The sequence below is a fragment of the Balearica regulorum genome, chromosome 3 (assembly GCF_011004875.1).
Source record: "Balearica regulorum gibbericeps isolate bBalReg1 chromosome 3, bBalReg1.pri, whole genome shotgun sequence".
Classification (NCBI taxonomy): Eukaryota; Metazoa; Chordata; class Aves; order Gruiformes; family Gruidae; genus Balearica; species Balearica regulorum.
This window is the reverse complement of record NC_046186.1, coordinates 32,794,546-32,817,108: the sequence shown is the minus strand read 5'-3', so window position 1 is coordinate 32,817,108 and position 22,563 is coordinate 32,794,546. Positions and strand designations below refer to the sequence as shown.

Genomic DNA, 22,563 nt, shown 5'->3' with positions numbered 1-22,563 from the left:
AAACCACCTCGAGGCGGCAGAGCCCCGGGACGCGACCATACGCTGTCAACCAGAGAACCAACCTCCAAGCAATCCTGTGCGACTTCCCAGACACATCATTGTTTCAGAAGAGAGCTCTGCTCCCTAAACAAAGCTTACTCTGCAGCAAGGGATGCACAGACTCGTGTAAGTCTTCAAGTTTTGAAAGAAAACCAGAAAACACTGGTCCACTGGAGAGATCAGTTTAACATGCAGAGTGGGGAGGCCTTTTTAATTCTTTTTCTTTTTTTAAAGAAAATAGACAGATAATTTACCACAGAGATTTAAACTACAACCAACAATGCCAGTATTTCGGCAGTTCTCAGTTAAACCCATCATGCCATTTCAAATGAAAATATCAACTTCTAGTTGTTACTAGCTAGCATGATGTAGCACACTGTCCCTTCTCCCTTATCAGTTTCAAATTTAATTTTGAGAACAGCCTATAACTCTTAAGGTATTTTCTACCTTTATTTCTTATAGGCCTGTACCAAGTATCATTATCTTTCTGTACTTTATCTCCTGCAGCACATATTCTCTATTTTTAAATATACCCAAGGACAGCTCAGCAGAGATGAGTCCACAAGGAGTTAATAATATGTTCAGTCATTCATTATATTATCACTTAGAACTATTTACCAGAAATTGCAAAATTTGCAGGCCTGGCAATTAAAAAGGTTTTTTTCAGATGTACGGATTCTGCAGGAGGTAAGATACTGCTAAAGAACATTAATGGACTCTTCCACCCTTGTGACTAGTTTCATGTGTCAAACTATTTATTTGAGGGAAACTCTATCATGATCCAAAAATACATACATACCACTGTGCCAGGATCTCCTTTTGGACCCTGCAAAGAAATGAAGAAGCAGAAACACATTTTAAAAAAGAAGAGATTTACACAATAGCATGGTATTTTCCTTGTATTACTGCACTATAATTGGTAATGCAGTGCCCTCAGAATTAGTATTAAGTCCAGCCCCTTCAGTTAATTCTGTATAAAATCTTAGTAATATTTGGGTTTTGTTTTGCTATTCCAGAATATATAGAGAGACAGCTCTGTGGTCTTCTGTGAGTCCATGACTACAAACAGCATATAACGTAAGTCCTCACTGACAGCTACAACATTTTTATAAGTTTGCCAAAATGACAATTGTCTTAGAACAGTAGAACTTAGAATCATAGAATGGTTTGGGTTGGAAGGGACCTTAAAGATCATCTAGTTCCAACCCCCCTGCCATGGGCAGGGACACCCTCCACTAGATCAGGTTGCCCAAAGCCCCATCCAATCTGGCCTTGAACACTTCCAGGGAGGGGGCAACCTGTTCCAGGGCCTCACCACTCTAACAGTAAAGAATTTCTTCCTAATAGCTAATTGAAATCTACCCTCCTTCAGCTTAAACCCATTACCTCTAGTCCTGTCACTACACACCTTGATGAACAGTCCCTCACCATCTTTCCTACAGGCCCCCTCAGGTACTGGTAAGCCGCAATTAGATCTCCCCAGAGCCTTCTTTTCTCCAGGCTGAACAACCCCAACTCTCTCAGCCTGTCCTCACAGGAGAGGTGCTCCAGCCCTCTGATCAGCTTCAGGGCCCTCCTCTGGACTCGCTCCAACAGCTCCATGTCTCTCCTGTACTGGGGCCCCCAGAGCTGGACGCAGTACTCCAGGTGGGGTCTCACAAGAGCGGAGTAGAGGGGCAGGATCACCTCCCTTGACCTGCTGGTCATACCTTTTTTGATGCAGCCCAGGACACGGTTGGCTTTCTGGGCTGCAAGCGCACACTGCTGGCTCATGTTGAGCTTCTCATCAATCAATACCCCCAAGTCCTTCTCCTCAGGCCTGATCTCAATCCATTTCCTGCCCAGCCTGTAGCTGTGGATGATGCTAACTTGCCTATGACTTGCCTATGACGCTAACAAGAAGGAGGACCTAAATAAATGCGCAGCATCTTTGGCTGCACAGAACCAAAGCAACAGCATCCAGCCTTAAGGTGGTGTGTCTGCACTGTGCAGTGTGGAGAGAAACCAGCCCTATGCTACTCCACAATGTAATTCTTGGCTTTACACATTTTTCTGCACTGCAGCTACACGCAGTGAATCAGTAACAAAACTGAGATCAGAATTCATGAGCTTCTCATTTACAGCACCGAATTTAATCCATTACAAAACTATGCCATCACTAACTATAAAGATTATATTATACATTTTAAGGTATTAGGATACTTTCACTAAAGAGTACAATAACAAATTATGTACCATTTTTGCAGCCTTTACTTGCTATTTAGCATAGCCTTAGAATGAAATACTTAGATCAAAATAAACTGCTCTCCAAAACAAGCTAAAGTGCTTGATAAACACCTAAATCACGTACTTTATTATTTACTATATACCAATTGTATCCTTATTTTTTCTATCTTTCACATATAAAGATAAAATTCCATGCCAGTCATCAAAACTGCACGCAACTAACCAATCCCTCAGTTACTACGTTGATTAACTATTAGAAATTATGTTTCTATTAAATACTTACTGGAGGTCCTGGTGGACCTGGATAACTAGCGACACTCACACCTCCCTGTAACAGCAAGTTTACAAGTTTAGTTGGGCCAAAATTAGGTGTTGATTGAAAAAAAAAAGTAACATTAGACAGAAATACCTGGAGCTTATACAAGCTGCTCATTCCATTTCTTTCATTGTAAGGCATACCCTTTAAAACATAAAAACCAAGTAAATGTCACAACTATGAATTACAAAGGCAGAACTTGCCCTGTTCAAGCCGCATAGCTCAGCAAAGCTGTGGTGGTGTTTTCATTCTGGATCAATTTTTCAAAGATTCCAGACATTTCAGTAGGAACATAAGGTACGTACCAATGCAGCTTGGGACTTTACTTGAATTATGAAACCAGAAACCTGTAAATCTCAGTGTACGTTACATTTTGATATTCTTATATAATATTTACAACTGACTGGTCAATTGATATGAGCAAAGAAGGGCATGGGAATTTTATTTTCATGCCCGTTGAAAATTTATGTTAAACTGAAAACGGGAAAGCATCTAACCTTAAGACTGAAGTGCTTTGAGAACATGAAGGCTTGAACTGTAACTCTAAATTAATACTCAAGTTTGACTGCTAAGATACTAAATAATTTAGAAGAAAACTATTTCATTCATAAAACTCGGTTGCTGAATTGCCAACATATGTTTGGCCTGATGACTTACAAAGGTACAAAAAGCTTAGGTTACACAAATTATTCAATTTATGAATGAACTAAATTCTTCTTCAGAAAAGATATCTAGATGTTTTTCTAATTCAAGACAGTTAATATTTAAAGTGGAATCAGTAAATATGGATGTTAGCCATTCTTCCTGTACAAATGTTTACAAAACATATATGTAAAAATTACTAAAATGAAAACCAGTAGGTGCAGACAGCCTTCTCAACTCAAAAAAAAACTGCAATGTGCTTCCAGCACCAAATGAACTTGGTTGAGATTCTAAAAACTTTTAAGATTTTCACTCTCATCACATTCAAAAAAAACCCCAAAAAACCAAACCCAAACAAACACACAGTAAGTTTTATTTTATTATTGTTCTTAAATGTATGTCATGCTAAATCCTGAGGGATGCAGAAACCTTGTGCTGCAACAGAAAGCCACAGATGTAGCCAGTTATTCTGTCATTACTGTGGGACTCACACCCTGGTAGGGTCCTTCTCACTGCTATCCTTATACTATGTTTCTGAGATTCTTAGTATGTCCTTATTCAAAATCAGCTGTTGCTTGAGAGAATTTCCTGGGCTAGGGATATGGATTGAATTTAGAGAACTGTTAAGCAAGGATTGAAAAATGTTGAGTCCTCTAAGCTACATGGAGAGTCATCTCCAGGTTTAGATTTGGGGTGGAAGAGAATTATTTTTTCTAGACTAAGGCTAGAAGCAGGTTACAGTTTTGGCTGGAGCAGGTAGAGATTATTAGGCTATGGTTAGATATTTAAACCAAAACTCTCCCTGGACTAAGGCAGGAGTCAGAGGAGCTCCTTTGTTTATGGTTAGGGGTGCCATTTCCAAGGCTGTAGTTAGGTACTATTCCAGTTAATGTGGAGTGCAGTGAACTCCACAGACTTTCTCTAGGTTGTGTAACTACAGAGTACCCTTATCTCAGGTGCCTAAGCTGTCTAAACTAACCTTGGTATGCAATGTTACTCGAGTAACTCATTTGACCAAGTTTCTAGGTCGGCTTTAGTGACATGAACTTAGCAATGAATCACAAGAAAAAAAAAAGGAATACAGCAACCTTTTGCAAAGAGACATTCCTGCACTATTAATATCTATTAGACACACAGCCAATTCTTTGTATTACATTACATTTTACTTACAGATATATCATTCCTAATATAACATTCAAAATAGGAAACAAAATGTCTCACCGGAGGCCCAGGTGGTCCAGGTTTCCCAGGAGAACCTTCACTACCCTAGTGCAGCAAGAGATTCATATAACTCATTTACCGTAACTGATGTCCAGATCTATTCCATACCCAAGCTATGATGACCACAATGACAACAAACAAGAGACAGAGTCAATATGAGCAGGTAATATCAAGAATAAACTTGCCTGTCCTGCTCATGCTTAAGCTTTAGGCAAACTATTAATTGTTACTTTACACCATTTTTTAAAAAATTTTGTTAGTTACTTGATGCTTTATGTGTAGTAACTTCCATGTGGTAAAATAGTAGTGGTAATCTGGGTTGTGAAACACTTCATAAATATCAGGAGGGAGAGGAAGAAAAAAAGAGTTGTTGATATCAATTTCTAAGCAACTGGCAACAGTCATTTTATGGTTTGTATATTATTTTGCAAAAGACAATCCTCAGTTTGATCATTCACAGGCAAATAAAGAAGAGCTACAGTTTCAGAAGTTCAGCTTATTCAGAAATACATTGAATAAATAAAAGATCTTCTTTATTAAGAGGCATAATGAATATCTGTTTGGTTTGTACTGTAAAAAACTAATCCGTGACTACCTGTATCTGTAGTCTGTTCTGCTAACGTGCACTGAATTTCTTATCTTAAAAAAAGGTTTTTGAGTTTTTGCTCCAGCAGAATGGTGGACTCTCTGAACAATCAAAGTTGCAAAGGTTTCAACATCAAATTTCCTAAGGAAGATCTTTTCAAAATCTCATCACTACGATTCAGTTAAAAATACTATATAATTTGGAACAAGTCCAACAGTATTTTTCACTGACTTCATTGGATCTTACTAAACATATGTCAGTGAGACACTTAGGCTGCATATTTAAAATTATGAAGGTGCCAAAAGTCAAGCTAAGTGTTCAACAGCAATAATTAGCCCACCAGAAGTATATACACATGTAATTACAATTACATTAGGATAATTTCCAACTGGTCCTGCTAATTGATAGAAACCATCAGCTTCCAAAGAGTGATTTGGACTACTTCACAGGGAGAAAATATACCATACTTTAGAAAGTATATTATATGATTACTTCTCAAATATGTTCTCCAGATGAAGGAAGAGGGAGGAAATTACTCTGGCTGTATTTCAGTTTACTTGATGGCTCTTCAGCTATCTGACTTTTGCCCTTTCTGATCAATGAGACACTAGTTATAGAGCACTGGCTTCTCATTCCCACCTATGTGTGAACTGTAAACAAGGAACTAGCAAAGACTTGTGTTTTGCATTAAGTTACATAAAAAGGAAATAGGTGGGGTAAATCTTTGCTATTATGGTCTGCAAGGAGACAGCTCTCAATCAGTTTTTATATTGAAATTATTTCAGAGCTCTACAACATAAAGTTTCCTTTTTTATTCATACCAGAGTCAAGGTTTTGTAGAGTATTAATAGGATCACATACATTGATGTGGCAAAGCTATGCCTGGAAAACTCCAGGCTAAAGCTGAAAAAAACTTCAGAAAAGGTAATTCATATTACAAAATGGAGAACTTGCACCAGAAAGTATTTTGCATCAAACTAAATTTGCGTTTGCTGTATTTCACTGATCTGACATGCTCAAGAAACAAATTTGACCTCTTAGTTATAATGGATAATATCAAGCGCCTGATAAAAGAGCATATGAAACATTGATAAAAAGCAGTGCTGTAAGAGTGTAAATTAAGTATAAAGGAAGCTTATATATTTTTGCAGAGTAACTTATACTCAATAACTTTAAGTACTTGTGAAGCAATTTTAAAGCATGCAATTACTTTTGACTAAAATACTGGTAAAAGAACAAGAAGCAGAGTAAGTAGTAACTAGTCATACATTATTTCACAAAAGTATTTTGACTTTCCTGAATTTTATATAATATGTCATACTTAGAGAACGTTCTCTGCAATTTACACACACCACAAGGACTACGCTTCAAAATATAAGCCCATATGTATGGCATTGTTTGTGGAAAGTGCCTGCATTAAGACACAAAAATTATTTTGAAAACGTACATCAAGTTCTTGTTTGCACTCTTATGTTAGAAAAACCCAAAACTTAGGAGCATAATGGGATTGCAAAACCTTTGCAGATCTTTACCAAGACTAAAAAGAAGGAATACCTTTTCGCCTTTTGACCCTGCTGGACCGGGATGCCCAGGTCTTCCTGTGACTCCCTGCACAACACAGTATCAGTTTATATTAGTTCAGAAGCAATGAAACACAGTATTTTTGCATTGCAGCTTAGTTTTCAAAACTTGCACTTTTTGAAGGTCATGTCAACCTAATTATGCTTCTCCTCCAGGTTTAAATATTTCTCTTCCATTTGATACATCAGCTGTGTCCTTCTGATAAGCCCTTTTAAGGGTAAAACTTGTGTTCGTGGTTGCATTTTCACCTTGGTAGACTAAATGCACTGACCTTAACTGGCACCTCCTAATGCTGCTAAGACTCACGCTTCACTGCTAAAATGCCAATTTACATATTTCACATTAAACTTCTTAAATGTGTTACCATTCTTGAAAGAAGGGAAGCATTAGTACTGTCAGCAACCTAGGAATGAATAATGATCATATTAACTAATGCAATCCCATCCAGTATGTAGAAAATAAAATTTAAAAAAAATTCCAAGAGGAGTTTTCCAAGAAATATCAACATTTTTAATGATATTTTTCACTGACTTTAAATAGTGTCAGCTTATTCTCATACTTTTTTTATTATGAAACCAAGTGATTACTTGGTTTCAGCACTAAATGTTTTCAGAATGCCTAGCTGGAATTATTTTTAGATTTTTATTACTGACATTATTAGAGTAACTTGGGTACGAATATATAATTAACTGCAAGTTTGCACATCTTAAGTCATGTAACCTCATAGAGTCTCTAGTAATGCCAAAACTCCAAACCCATATAAATTACATAAACTTTGAGCCCAGACAATGACAGTATTTTCAGTAACATCAACTCACAACATAGTTTCTTTTATTAGAGCCAGTTCGGGTAAGATTTTATTATTACCCTCCTAAAAGCCAAAAGAAGGGACAAGAAACTAAGAAGATAAAGTTTTACTAGATACTTATAGCAACCTCTGCAGAGATAGATTAGATCACAGGTGATACCACACACTTACAGATGGTCCACTGGGTCCTGGTATACCAGGCAGTCCAGGAGCACCTTGAAGGCCCTGGAAATTAAAAGAGCACATGTCTATTTTCTCTCCCACTTATACCTCAAAACCTACTTATATATAGCATGTCCAGCAGTATTAGAACTATATTAAAGTGCATTTTAATCTAAAAGGTTGGTACTATTTTTAGGAATGAAAAAAACCTTCCACCATGCAGGTAAGAAATTATCATTGAACAAGGTTAGAGGCAACTTGACTGATAAACAATGCTCGTCCTTCAAACTTTCAAATTGTTATCTTTTTGGTTTTAGTTGTGCAGATAAGAACAGGACGTTTGGCTTTTCCTTACAGGTTAATTTTCTTTTTTCTATCACAAAAAAAAAAGGGGTTTTTGCCAGTGAGAAGACATCTACTCAGACTTCTCAATGATACTTGATGCTATCTAAAGGCAATGATGTTTTCTGCCTGATTTACAGATTTTGCTTTTTTTGATAACAGAACATGATATTTTTCACAGTATTTAATGACCTACTTTCCTGCTCTTATTCTATTCGATTGCCTGGAAATCGATGGATTCTTGGCATCCACTTACTAAACACAGAGGTGTGCAACTTAATACAGTGGATACAGGCAGAATTTACGATAAGCCTGCACATCGCTGGAGTCTTTCCTCTGCCACACCAGGCTTAGTCAGCTGTAATTTTAGATGTATAAAAGCCATGTACGTATATCTAAGCTAATTACACTCACTTCCCTTTATAATCCACAAAGGGAAAAACGTCCCTCCCAGCAGTGATTCATTTTATCTGCACAGGGTGCCTATCCTCTGACAAGAGGAGTCACCTCAGAAAAGGAGTATTTCTCATGTCAGATGCAGTGTTTAAGGAGGCATTGCTAAGGGGGTAGCCTAGAAATCCAAAGAGGTCAGGAGCCCTGAAATAGGGGCTCCGAGGGAGACTCTGCAGGAAAAAACTTCAGACAGGAATAAATGAGGGAAGATGGGGAAAGATATTGATTTCCTTCTCTTGCCCCTGCACACAGAGGACATTGATCCACCTCTGCAGCTTTTCAGAGTGGCAATCCAACTGCTAATGTGTTCTCTGCTCATTTTAAATTACTTTACTCTGACAGTACAGTCACCCAGAAAATGAATACGAAGCCAATGGAACATTTTCTGTAATTCTTCTTACTGATGTTAGAAAAACCCTTCCCTGAAAAAAGGAATGTTTTAAAAAGGAAGAGAACTAAGCTTCAACAAAGATTAAAGGCTAACTGAAAGCACATGGAAGTTAATGAGAGTACTTCAAAGACCTTCAGGTGGGCTTCTCAAGCTCTCTTCCCATTCCCATGCTAACCAAATCATAAAAATGAAAAGAAATGCGTTCTTTTAAAGTTTGTAAATTTGCAAAAAAAAAGTTACTTTTAAACTTTGTAAACTCTTTCATACGTGTTTCTGAAAATAAATTCACTTGTAGCCTCATAATGTTGTAATCAAAAGCTGCTGCTAAACACTGAAAATATCAAAGCTAAGGCAGCTAATCAGCCATCCAGCAGTGAAGAAGCCTGTGAACTTACTGACACAGCACAACACCCTACCGAATCAACAGAAAAAAAATTTAGAATGAATTTACTCTGGAGTCTTGTAAAAAACCCAACTAACTGCCAGTTATAATCGTGCCTTTCCCTTACTACCTTCTTAATTGCCTCTAATATCTCACTTGATTCTCAGCAGTTAAATAGTATCTGAATTGTTGAAACTGTTTTGCTAATGCCTCAGACTGCTAGGGTTGAATTGTAGAGGTACCCTGTAGGGCACACGAAGGATGTGTTACTTTCCCACTTACTTTTTAAGTAAGATTCTGCTTGGGCTTTGCTTATGGATGCCCCACCATTTTAAGTTATATGTTCTAAATACAATCTCGAGAAGCACCTGCTTTTAAGAAGCAAAGACATAATGAGCTCTATAGATCATGTAAAAACAAGAGGAAAAATAAACATGATACTTTAGTCTGACAATCTGCTTAATTCTGGGGCAAAGCATTAGCAAGACTACATATCTAATACTGTTGTGTCTTTTTTTTTTCCCCTCATATAACTGTTTACTTTTGGAAGGCAAGGATCCTGATGAACAGAGATTTTTTTAAAAAATTATTCTCATTCTACTACTGTCTGAAAATTCTTACTGTATTATGGCCTTAGCACCAAAAAAATGTAAAATGCTCATAAAGAATTACAAACCCCTCAATCAATAAGCTCTAAAATCCTTTTATATTTTCCAGGTGCTTTCTCTTGTAGCCAGCACTCCCAAACTCCGAGACAGTAATATGTGCCAGTTAAGTATTTTGGAATTTTGGAGTGTTCACCAAATATTTTGTAAGACTGCTTATTTTAACTCCTTCAGTTGGCTAAGGTCACTAGGAAATTAATTTATTTACTCAGATTAATTTGCTTAAAAGCTTATGCTTTGGTTGATTTTTTTTTTTTTTTTTTTTGACAGAGATTGCTCTTGACCTGTTAACTGCAAATATTTTAATTTAAAATGAAAGCTATAGCAGCTATTTTGGATTCGGCACCAGAAGTCACATGGCTTTTTTTCCTTCTCCATAATGACATAAAAATAACTCTAAGAATAGAGTATATGATGCAAAATACTGTAAATATTTTAAATTCAGTCTCTTAAAACATTTTCCAGTTTCCACTTAATAGTAATTGTTGCTATGACCATTCCCATCAGAGTATTTGCCTAATGGAATGTTTTTGAAAGTGAATTGTAATGGGGAGCTAACACAATGAAGGCAAATATATTATAAAACATGAAGCATTTTCTGAAAATGTTTGGCATTTGCCTATTTATTGCTGTATCCTATACTCTTAAAAAAATAGCATTTAAATGTATATGAGGCTTTAAAATACACAAATAAGTAAAAAACCTCAGACAAAAATTAAATAGATGTTATTTAATTGAATAATAGCATTTAATCTTGTTGAAAATTCAGAATCGAGGGCAATTTATAGCAATACATTACTATCTCAGCAGTTTTAAAGAACCGAATAACATTCTGTGCGCTTCATTCTTGGGTCTAGATCTTTATTCAGAATCAGATAAGAATGTAGCTGCTATAGAAATGAAGTAATTTTACCTCATCGCCCTTTTCTCCAGCAAGCCCAGGAAATCCACGTTCACCTTTGCTTCCCTATGAAAACGTAACATTCAAACAAATACTTGCTATTAGAGAACAATGAATTTTTTGCTCTGTAGGGCATTTTATGACCCACATTTAATATATTGCATGAAGCGTTTACAGCAATAGTGCCTAAAACAGGAAAAAAAGGCTCAATACTACCTGAAAGCTTTAAAATATGCCTCCCATCGAGGTGAAAGGAAATTCGTGTTTTTTACCTAGTAGGCAAACTAGCCAAAAGGCCTGATGGAGACATCTTATGAATAGCAATGAGCTTAAATGCTTGCCCAAATGGAGAAAGGACACTTTCATGGAATTAGGCTCAGCTACAGGAGATACTTATATGCCAAACCATGTGGCATTTGATCCGATTACAGTGAAGCAGAATTTTGATTGACGTCAGTGAAACTCCAAGTCCCAGTGAAACGGCTGCGCTACTCCCCTGGGAACACGGTGCAAGGGTACAGGGTGGTCCCGCTGTCGCAGACTTGACGAAGACACGGGAAGTTTCCTTCTTCGCTGGGGGACTCTTGCGTGACTGACTCACCTCAAATAAGCCTATAGACAGCAATGCACTACTGGATGGTCAAATCTGAGCTAGCTTGGATGGATGCAAGGCCCAGAAGGGATATCCTGGCTTGAGACTCAACTTAGGCTATTTCGCTCACTTTCCTGAGAGGAAAGGCAAATTGACACAGGAAGAGGGCTGAACTGTAAGAATTATTTGAAGCTTTAGGCTGCTCAGATGCTACAGCAAAAGCGATTAGACAAAAAAGTCAAGACTGACAGACATAAGCATCTGAACTTTTATTAAGCAATGAAGCAATGTAAAGTACTCTTCAAAACTTACCTTTGGCCCTTCTCTACCAGGGATGCCTGGAGGACCTCTTGTGCCAGGATCACCCTGAGGAACAGACAAAAAGCAAAGTGACAAATAACCATTTTTGTGGCACGGGCAGAAGGTCTGATCCATGAAGACCACTTCCTTCCTGCCATTGTGACCATCGCTTCATTTTACCCCAAAGCCTTCTCTTCAGTCCCTTCTTTCTTCTACACAAAATACTTGTTCAGATATTCTCCCTTGTTTCCCTCCCCATCTCTCTCATGCTCTGCTCAAACCATGCTAACAAATTTTTAGCTTCATTTTGAGAGAACTAATAAATGCCTTCATTTTCGGTAGTCCCAGACACATCTGTGTTTAGGTTTGAGCAGACTGTCTTCCTTTTAAGCATTAGGTAGAGACGGAGGCTACTTTTTACTCTCACCAGCTTCAAATCTACAGTTATTTTCAAGTAAAGTATTCCTGCTTTGTTGAGAGAAGCATTTTCCAGCTAAATTACAATCATATAGAAGTGATAACCACAAAATAGACAGAAATAAAGAACAAAGCATAAAGAATCAGTAAGAGAGAGAATTGACAAAGAGGCAGAAGAGCATTTAGAGGAGAAAGAAAATACAAGTACAAACAGAAAGAATCAGGGAAAAGCCCAGAGACAGACCTAAAAGAAATCAAATTTGGGAATGGGGAAGTCAAGAAACCCTAAGTACATGTATTAATAAAGGGCAGTAGAATAGGATAATCTCCCTCCTCAGAAATGAGGTGTGCTTTCCATATAGAAATCCTCCTGAGTGCACTTTTCATTTTGGAATATGGAGATCACTTCAAATTGTATTATTTTTCAAAATAATGCCTTAGAACTTCTAGATTATTTTCCTCATTTGGTATATTACCAGTATCAATGCTACAACGTGAAGCGGAGAATGGGGTGTACTTGTAGCGATTCATAACATGGACTGGATGTACTGAATGGGCACTTGCTGGCTACTACCTCACGTACCATTCAAATGCTATTTTGCAAAATTTCTATAAAATACATTTCTTGTGTATTTAAAAAAAAACAACCCCCAAATCAACAAAAATCTCAAAATTATTTTAGGCTAGCCAAGCAGGTGAGAATTGAACCTCGAGAAACTTTGAAGTGCATATTTTGGTTTAAAAAGCATGCTTATAATAAACAAAGATATTTATTCTCTGAAAACTTTTACCTTCAGTATAGCACCCATGTCTCCCACAAGTGGCAGTGCAATCTGAAATTAAAAAAGGCAACTGCAGTTAATGTTTTACACAACACTACCAATGATTCTGATGGGTTCTCACTGCTTCTAAAGTTTATATTGTTACACACATAGCTGATCACATATATATTGGTTGGAGCTACTTTTTATGAACACTCAAAAGAAAAATCAGGGTTTCACATATAGTTTTTAAGTGTTTAATATCACTGTCTATCCAACCTAACAATGTAATTCTTCACTACAATTTCAGTGAAGTTGCTTAAACCATGACAACAGCATAACTGTAGAAAAAAAAAAACAACAGTTGTTTTTGTAGCATACCAGCAACAACTTATTGCTGTTGGAAATTCTTACAGACTGTTCTCACCTGATAATCTTCAATTGTTTTCCTTCTGCTTTCTCCTAGGCTCTGACTCTACTGTGAACTATAGCATGAATCGTGGAGATGCCAAAGCTAACTTCAATAAACTAGCTCAGATACTGGAAACAATCCAGCCACAGCAACACGAGCTACATATATAGTATTTTGTCCTGCCTTTAAACATCAAGAATTAGTGCAAAACTCTGTGGTGCCACAGCTAAATAGCTACCAATACTAAAGCTAACCCATTTAAAGCTCAATCAATAGGTTTATGCTATACTGCAATATATCTCAGCTTTCCAAGTGCTGCCATTAAACTTATATTTAAAGACTCTCTGTAAAAACTGATTGAACTGGTTATCATCAGCTTCACTCACAGATTCTTCAATTACCAATGCTCATTTCTTCCTTTTGCAATTGCTAAGGCAAGAATAGCCCTAGGCATACTATAAATTAGACACATTCAAAATTTGTTACTGTTTTTGTTCAGTGTTTTTGTTCATTTCCATCTTTAAGAAGAAAAATAAGATGTAAGCACTTTTGTAGCATATTAGAAAAACTGTTGGTTGGTAGCAATGGATGTCAAATACCAGCTCAAGAGAAGCACTGCCGAATGTACTTAACGGTAAGTGCAATCAGGAGTACACCATTTACAATGCAGCCTCATCACCTTCGAAAGCATGCTGAGTTTTCTAGGGTGAGACATAGCCATCTAACACGACATAACTATCTAAGGTATGAAATCCATGCTCTGCACAAAGGTTAAACTGTACATAGACAGTGTCACCTGCCCTTAAATACCTGCAATGAGCCTTAAAAACAACCACCACATCCCTACATGGCCTGACTTTTTATCCTTCTCCTTGTGACAACATTTTACAGATAGGCAGGGTATTACCACGTCACCTTTTGGTCGTTCTGCTAGATTACACAAGCGTAATTTTCCCAGTCTGTCCTGTTTTCTAATGCTTTTATTTTAGCCGCAATATCAATTTATGGTGGCCTCCATAACCCTCAGTGTGAAAGGGTCCTAACACCCGGTTGTCAGGGCACACCAGGTATGAGAGCAAGCCTGCCGCACTTGTGCCACACGGTTTGTCTGATCTGTGCTTACAGCAAGTCCAGCCTAACTGTGCACCTACTGCAGAGTCATAGCTGTGCATGCTGAACTCTGAATGAGTATATGATATATGCTGGGCTTTTGGAAATGTTAAAATGGCCTTAATTCTCCAGAGTCACTCCTGCTTGCTACAACTTCCTTTAAAAATGTTGTCTCCAAACAGGAGTATTTCAAGAGAGCACAAGGCAGTAATTCTCCTGTTAGTAAGCTTTATAATTTAGACTTGTCTGTTTATCTGTGGCATCAGAGTTTTTACTTACATTTAGCTTACAGTACACTGTGCCTTCCAGACCTATTCTACTTAGGGATTTTCTTTTTTCTTATTAAGCGCTTTATGTTCATCTGTGTCGAGTTTAATCTTGTTGACTTTAGACTGTCTCTGAATTTTAAGTTTTGATTATACCTTCAAAAAGCTAGCAATCTTTCCCAGTCCAGTTGCAGTTTATATCTACTTATCCTAGCCAAATTAAATCGCTGACAAGAACTGGGCATGGAAGAGACCTCACTTTCCAAGTTTGACAGTAATCTGCTGACAGACACTCATAGTTTTTGATAAGCATTAACTACATGGCAATTATTTCAAGAGCATTTTTTGTGTACTTATAAAAACATCATGAGGACAGTCGAAGTTTTATTGAAGCCAAAATATATAACATGACTGTTTCCCTGCCTTTCCAAAAAAAGTTAACCTTCCAAAGCTGGAAATCTGATTTATTCCATGACTGGTTCTTAACCAAATTATGCCATCTTGTGCTTCCACTTTATCATTCATATCACTGGTACTTAGAATTAATAAAAAAAAAATAAAAATCATATCTTTCTTGCAATCAAACTTTTTTTCCACTGACCTATTATATCCACCTTTTATGAAGATATGTTTTCTGTTTGCATCTCTTGCTTCTTCAAAAGCCACATCTTTCTCAAAGTACTCAAAGGTAACTGCTAATCATTCAGAGACTGGTTTGGTTCATTCTTTGGGTAAATTACACCAGATCTTCATGTTGTGTCTGAAAACTCTTTAACTCATCCTTTTTTCTATTAAATGAATAAAAATTAATTTTATGTCTTCTTTGAAAAGCAGTATTTGTCAGTGGACAGTGGAAATCCACTGAATTATTCAGCTTTCTCTGCATAGTCTATAATTTGATCTCCTTGATTATTAAATAAAAGACTTGACTGGTCTTTCAAATAATTGTATTCACAGTGCCTTTTTCTTGTTGTTTTTATATCCATTTCTAACTGAAGCTCATTTTATATCTCAATCTTTCTGACTCTCTGACTCAAGTTCTAACTTCACAGTTAATGCCAGTGACAGAATTCCTTTTACATACTGCTTTTAGGCCTTTGAGGAGCTACTGATATTTGTGTCTCTTAAAGCGCCGGACTAGTTTGCTAATGCAGGAATCAAGAAACCAACCGATCAGAATCGCCATCCTGATCCCTGATAATCAACAGCACATAAATGCCCGCTAGTTCCCAGGCTCTTCTCTGGAGAAACCTGAGTATTCTCTCCGAGATGAAATCTTTGTGCAATTGTGGGGCTAGTTTATCCCTCAATAAGCTCCTTGATGTCAATCCTCAGGCTCACATGTGGACTGCTGTGAACCTGCACCATCAAATGTTTAGTTGATAACATGATATACCTTACTGCCTGATGCATTTCTGCAGGGGCTCTGGAGCATTTCTAACCTCTTCATGGGCTACCAGCAGTCTGCAAACTAGTTTGGGAAGCCTGCCTTAGACTTGCATTGCTGGGCACTTGGAGATGGACCGCACTTATAAGACATGAAGCAGGTCTCTGCATCTGAGGAGTCTGTATGATGGTCAGTTATGTCAAGAATTGCTAGTTAAAGAGATGAACAGACTGAGACCACTGAGGCACTCTGCTCACGCAGAGAAAAAGCTAAATTCCATGCCTTGACACGGAGCAGAGACTTTGCTAAAGGACATGACACAATTCAAATGTTAGGGTTTGTAATTTGCATTTCCTTTGCTTTGATAGGTCTCAAATAAACACAAGTATCTCACTGTTCTTTTTAAAACTCTGCCTTTGACTAAAATCTCTTTGGAGATATCAAATCTTAATAAACCAACAGGATCACAGGTTACCTTTTTTTTTTTTTTTTTGCAAGCTCTGATTTGGGTTTGTTTCTTCCAATCATCCACAGATTTTTTATTGATGGAATTTTTGTTGATGGAATACTTTCTAACAACCACTCAGGGAATTCAGAAAGTTTAATTTGCTGTCATAAAAGCCTCTGTAAGCATTTGTTTCTAAAGATAAATTTGCTTTGTGAAAGTTCCGAGGTGGTTTTGGGACTCCAGACAGAAGCAGGAATAACAACTGAAGTTTTGCCATTCTGCAAATTTTGCAGATATGCATATTGGGCTCTCCTGACTCCCATGTAAAATACAAAATTATCTTTAAGGGTACAGTTTGGTCTAAGGCATGTGCAGGCTTTTTTGATCTTGCAGTGCTGGACTTCACCAAATCTGTAAAGCTATAGCATCATTAAATACCAATCATTGCTGTAACACCCAAGTGGAGATGATAGATCCTAAAGTGTGGCGAAGAAGCAGAATTTTTGTTTTTCATTTTGAAACGCAGCCACTTAACTTTTTGTTAGTGCTATAGGGAATTTATCACATTAGAGACTAACTATTATTAAAATGTCATTAAAAATTAATGTCTTCTTTCTGTGGTGTAGTGAAATTAGCTTTGGAATCCCCAAACTTTATCTTCAATCTTTTAACAGGAATAATCAAAGTATGCTCCTGAAAATTTCTGTAATACAGAACTGCTTCTGAGACTGAAGAACACTATTGTCAAGTTGTAACCTGGCAGAAACTGTAACACCTGAAAACAGGGTATTTATCCTGTAGATGTTAATATAAGTTTATTTTTTACTGCAATATAATCAAGTAAAAAAAAAAGCAAAGAAAATAATAATTGAAAAATCAATTTAATTTAATCAGTTCAACTTCTAGGCTTGCTAGGTAATCTCATCTCCTTAAAATATAAAAAATATTTGCACCAAAGCAAATGTACAAGCTTTCTACGTATACATACAGGATCACCTGGAGGGCCGGGCAGTCCTGGCTTTCCATCTCTTCCTGGAGTGCCCTAGAAAAAAATGTAAAATTTGGTGGCCTTACATCATTGACAAGGGACGTATTACTTTTCATTGTATATATAGAGAACTGTCACTTACATTAATACCGGGGGTACCTGGAGTTCCTGGCAATCCTGGGGGTCCCCTAGGGCCCTAAGAGCAGGTAAGGTCATTTAGGATTTAAGAGTATTTTCTTTTACTGTAAACTATGTAAAACTAAATTAATTTTTTTTATATTAAAGAGAAAACTTATATCCTACCTGCACACCTGCTGATCCAGTTGGACCTATAGGACCCTGCAAGAAAACTCTGAATAATCAGTAGTTATACTTTTTGGGATAAGGGAGATGAACTTCATCAAAGATACTGAATGTGGGATATTGGTGCAGTTTACTTTGCAAGAAATACTTGCTCTACTGTTTGGCTTTAAATTCAAATTCAATTTTGCCAAAATTAGAGAATTCAAGAATTTGCGGAAGCCCATTTTTAAGGGCAAGTAATACCAAAGAATACTTATCTGTGGTGAAAATTGTTATTTAGCTAGGAGATTCAAAAGAAAAGCTGATGCTCAGTTGAATAAAAACACATTAGATGATTTAGATATAAAAGGGTCACTTTTAAAATTCAGATTTGAAAATATTTTAACTAAATAAATTATTATTTAGTTATCTTAGATTAACATCTCAATGTGAATTTTTAGTCACCTTTCTCAAACATTTTCTCTTTATATCTGAGTGCTGCTGATAAACTGGAATGTATCAGCCAACTATATTGGTCTGGACTGAAGAGAGATTGCCCTATTCACTACAGTAGAGCTCATGTAATAACATGTACCATCTAACCATCAATACTACCCATTTTGTACTGAAAACACTGTAGATGGATTTCTTTAAAGGCAATAGAAAGAAAGAAACCTGGGAAACAAGCTGAATAGCTGAAACGGTTATTGCTATACAACAGCTATTTAGTACGAATGCTCTAGATACACTGCATCAACTTGCTTTGTGTTTGAATTTAAACTGCACAGAGATGCATGAGGAAAGTTGTCCAAAATCATAACTTTACTATTTCCTGGCATTGTTAGGTTCTCATTTATAAGCCATAGACCTAAGCTTGTAATTAGCAGTCACCACAAATGCAAAAGCTAGGAGCTGATGCAAAGCCTTCCACGTCTCTTTGCCTTTTCCAGTACCAGCATGAGTTTCAAAATGCCATCATCTATAATGTTGAGTATACCTCTTCTCTTGTACCAATACTCAGGCTGGATTTTGCTGACAACTGCAAACAACTGTTGCTTAGAAACAGACACAGTTAGTCTGAAGATGTCTCAACACCACTACTAGGAAGCTCATCTGAAAAGTAGCCGTTGACTCTTTCAGTTCCCCAGGCTTCTGTTTCTCACTTAGCACTAGATTTTTGTGGATCTGGATAAAGGGAAAAGACGCTGACTTGGGAGTGGAGTCAGAAGGGAGTTCATGGCATGGCTTTTTACTCTTCTTTGTTTACTTGTTGCAGTTTCTCAGCGATGCACAGCGAGAAGCCCAAATTCTGGGCATTGGTATACTTACTGGTGATCCCTGAATGCCTATTCCAGGGGGCCCCATCTCCCCAGGTGCTCCTTGTACACCAGGTAGTCCTCTTTCTCCCTGAGAAGGGTACAAGGGTTTCAGTTACAACAGGTCTGAAAATGTAAACTAGCCTATTTATTTATTTATTTATTTTTAAGAAACAGAAATAGTACTTTTTTTATACCTTTGGTCCCCGTGGACCTGGGCTTCCCGGAATACCGGTGGGACCCTAAAAAAAATAAACCAACAAACAAACAAAAAAACCCAGAAAAAACAAATTATGTTTTGAAATCAAAAGGACTAACTAGCTGAATTTTATTGCCAAAATTAGTCAGCCATTAGAAATAAACTGCGACAGATTTACATGTGTCTTCCTTTTTAATAGCACGGTCACTAATATTAATGTCCCTTTTATTAATGATGCAGATTTCTAGAGTATATTTTAATGCCCTTAAAATACCACTATAACATATATTTGAACTTTGAAATTACATCTGAAAAAATACTTCTTCTGATTTCTTTCATTGTACAATTAGAGTTCTTTAACACAGGTTTCCCTACAAGAAATAAAGTCATAAAATCCTTTTCAGATTATGGACTTACCGGTGTTCCAGGCAGACTTGGTCCAGGAGGCCCCACATCACCTTTCGGACCTGGATTTCCAGGCGGTCCCATAATCCCACCAGCGTCCCCCTACAAGATAAATTTGAATCACTAATTAAAATGTGAGAATTTTTGCTTATGAATAAAACCCTAAACATTATAAATGTTATCCTAGAAAATGCTAGTACGTTGGGAAGAAATAGAGAAGAACCCTCCTCCCCCCAAGTTTCCTTCAGTAAGTTACAGAACAGGAGGAGGCATGGACCATACGACCACTAATGGTAACAAGCATTCTCTCGGTTCTCCACACTTGCAATGCATCTGATCTACATTTCTTTGTCCCAAGGCCCCTAATACACAGGTTGTCATTAAACCCTGCCAATTAATTCACAGTAACAGCTTCAAACTGTGTCTCTCCTGCTATCTGCCCCTAGTGCTAAAACTCTGGTCTTCACTGTATTCCTGTTTATATCTCTGTTCCTTACTTCAACGCATGCAGTGTCTCTTGCCCCACATCTCTGCACCTCATCCTGCTTACACAGATGAATTTGTGCCTTTTATTACACTGTCCTCTTGTCTTTTACATGCTCCAGTGTTCTCTGGGATTCCTTCTGAATCCACTATATTTCCCATTTTGCAAGACGAGTACATTTTTGTCATTGTTCCGCAGTTATTTTCTTCTGCCTTTTCATCAGCTCACTTCTTCAAACTATTAATAGCATTTTATTAGTTTCCCTTGTACCTCACAATGTATAAATACCATAACACATCACATAGCTCACAGTATACCTGTATATCCTCTTTTGTCCCCTTCTCTACATTCAACACAGACACATACACCATTTTTAACTCTTGCTGATGTCGCTGAATTCTAACTAAGGGATTTCTACACAGCAAAATGCAATGCCATAAACAGATCCCAGCCTTGGCTCCCATCCGAGACAGTATAGCTGCCCCAGTGCTCTGCCAAGATGAACATGTCTGACCGCGAAGTGGGATTTTACACGTTAGTCTGGTTAGGACACCACACCGAAAAGGCTGTTCTGTGGTCAGGACCTGAACTGACATTTCTGCACTGCATGGATTTAATATAAGAGCCCAACGCAACCTCCCCGATATATTACTTGAATTACGAATCTCAAGAGAAATGGGGTTGCCAACTTGGCCTGCAGCATCTCCGAGGAACAGAGAGGAGGTTGCTGCTTGTAAATTTTAAAATAAATTCATAAAGCAGCCACACAGATGCACTACAGAAGAACAGAAGGTTACTTCAGAGATGACAGGCTAATATGCTCTAACATATCAAGCTTAATTAAAAACACTTAAAACATACCTTGTCTCCTTTAATTCCTGGGTTTCCTGGTACCCCATGCTCTCCTGGTAAGCCCTGGAATTAAAAAAATATAAAATAATAACTGTACATTTTTATAGCTGTTCCCTTAAAGATTATCCAAAATTAGAGGAAAATGGGTCTACACCGGATTATTTACTGTGCAGTAGTATTGACCCAAAATGTTAAAAGAGTACAAGTTAATGAATGATTCTTTAATCAAATATAGGAATCATTTTTCTTTAAGTTGAAATGTAATGGAACTAAATACATGTTTCTATAATATGTTTGAATATGTGTTTTTATATACTACAACTGTGTGCACAAATATGAGTCTTCAAGATCATCTGTATCTAGGATCTGCATATATTATATACAGTATTTATCTGTTCATAATGTCACTTGATCAAAGATCCAGAAGAACAGCAGTTTCAAAAGCAGCAATTATGAACTCAAGCAAGATGATGGCAAAACAAGCAAAACAGAAATGCAGTATTTTGTTATCTTTCACAGTAAGACTGGGGATCTATATATAAATAGAAGCACAGCAGAAAAGGCTTACAAACTATTGTTACAGAAGACAGGTAAATTAGACACAATTTAAAAAATACGTGCCTCAGCTGAGTAGGAAAATAAGGTATAAAGGAATGGTCAATAAATAACACAGTACAAAATGACTATGCGCAGATTTGAATACTAGGTTCTTTTCCCTGCCAGGAGCTGAAGATGCTATACTCCAGCTGCCCCTTTGCTTATAGCCCTAAGACTTTTAACAGGTCAACAATAAAAAGTCTACCAGCGGTGTACTACTCAGCTGTATTGTAATATTAATAAAGTATATGACTTAAAAGTCTGTTCAAATTAAGAGTTCTTTTCCACAAAGTAGTCTCAGAGTGTGTGTGAAAAGACTTAAGACAAAATGCAGCAGCACCAGCTCCTAGGTGCTTCTTTTTGTAGAGAAAAGATACAAACCAAAACCAACCCACAGAGCAAAGATCAAAATCCCAGTTCTTTTCAGATGAATGGTGTAACTGCTAGGCTAAAGCCAAGCTCTCCCTTGTCTGATTTTTTTGGTCCACTTCTTGGACCGCTCAAACCTCCAAAACGGTACTTAAAAAACATTTTATGGTTTACAGAGGAAGGGAGGGAGGAGAACCAGGGAGAGGACATAGGTGCCACTTGTTCGGTTATGTGACAACACCACTGTCATGGACCGAAACCCAATTTCAGTTTACGTGGGGGATTAGGCAGAACTTAGTTGCCTGCACACCTGAAAAAGGATTGTGCTGTAATTGGAAGACCGGCAGCCACCTCCTCAGAAGAGGCCTTTTGCTGTATTAGGGGGTGAAGTCAAATGGTCAAGGCAGTAGGGTGTCTCTGAGCAGAGTTTTAATGAGCCTGTAGTTATTACGCTTTTGGATGCCTCACATTCAGGTCTGCCAACTGGTGGGGGTTTATCAAGGTGATGGGGGCCTCCTGCATGGAGGTTTTAGTGTGCCTGTAACCATTATGCCACTGAGCAACAGACTGACGGGTCTGCTGGCCAGTCGGGATCCCTCAAACTGGTAGGGGCCTCCCCTGAGATCCAGCACGCTTGTAACCCTTGTGCCTTCGGGCAGGAAG

The 22,563-nt window shown here is 37.6% G+C and overlaps 1 protein-coding gene across 7 annotated transcripts in view; it reads right to left on the bottom strand.

The window, feature by feature from the left end:
- The window catches only part of COL19A1 (collagen type XIX alpha 1 chain), a 205,459-nt gene that overhangs the window by 24,418 nt on the left and 158,478 nt on the right, over positions 1-22,563 (bottom strand). For all 7 annotated transcript variants that reach the window (XM_075747427.1, XM_075747424.1, XM_075747428.1 and 4 more), the window contains 16 exons: positions 20,944-20,997; positions 19,611-19,700; positions 19,192-19,236; positions 19,008-19,085; positions 17,700-17,735; positions 17,539-17,592; positions 17,397-17,450; positions 12,816-12,857; positions 11,620-11,673; positions 10,728-10,781; positions 7,591-7,644; positions 6,585-6,638; positions 4,445-4,489; positions 2,675-2,725; positions 2,549-2,593; positions 839-865 (listed from right to left, as the gene is read on the bottom strand). In XM_075747427.1, coding sequence (XP_075603542.1) covers positions 839-865; positions 2,549-2,593; positions 2,675-2,725; positions 4,445-4,489; positions 6,585-6,638; positions 7,591-7,644; positions 10,728-10,781; positions 11,620-11,673; positions 12,816-12,857; positions 17,397-17,450; positions 17,539-17,592; positions 17,700-17,735; positions 19,008-19,085; positions 19,192-19,236; positions 19,611-19,700; positions 20,944-20,997 — 837 coding nt within the window. The remainder of the gene's footprint in view (positions 1-838; positions 866-2,548; positions 2,594-2,674; positions 2,726-4,444; positions 4,490-6,584; positions 6,639-7,590; positions 7,645-10,727; positions 10,782-11,619; positions 11,674-12,815; positions 12,858-17,396; positions 17,451-17,538; positions 17,593-17,699; positions 17,736-19,007; positions 19,086-19,191; positions 19,237-19,610; positions 19,701-20,943; positions 20,998-22,563) is intronic.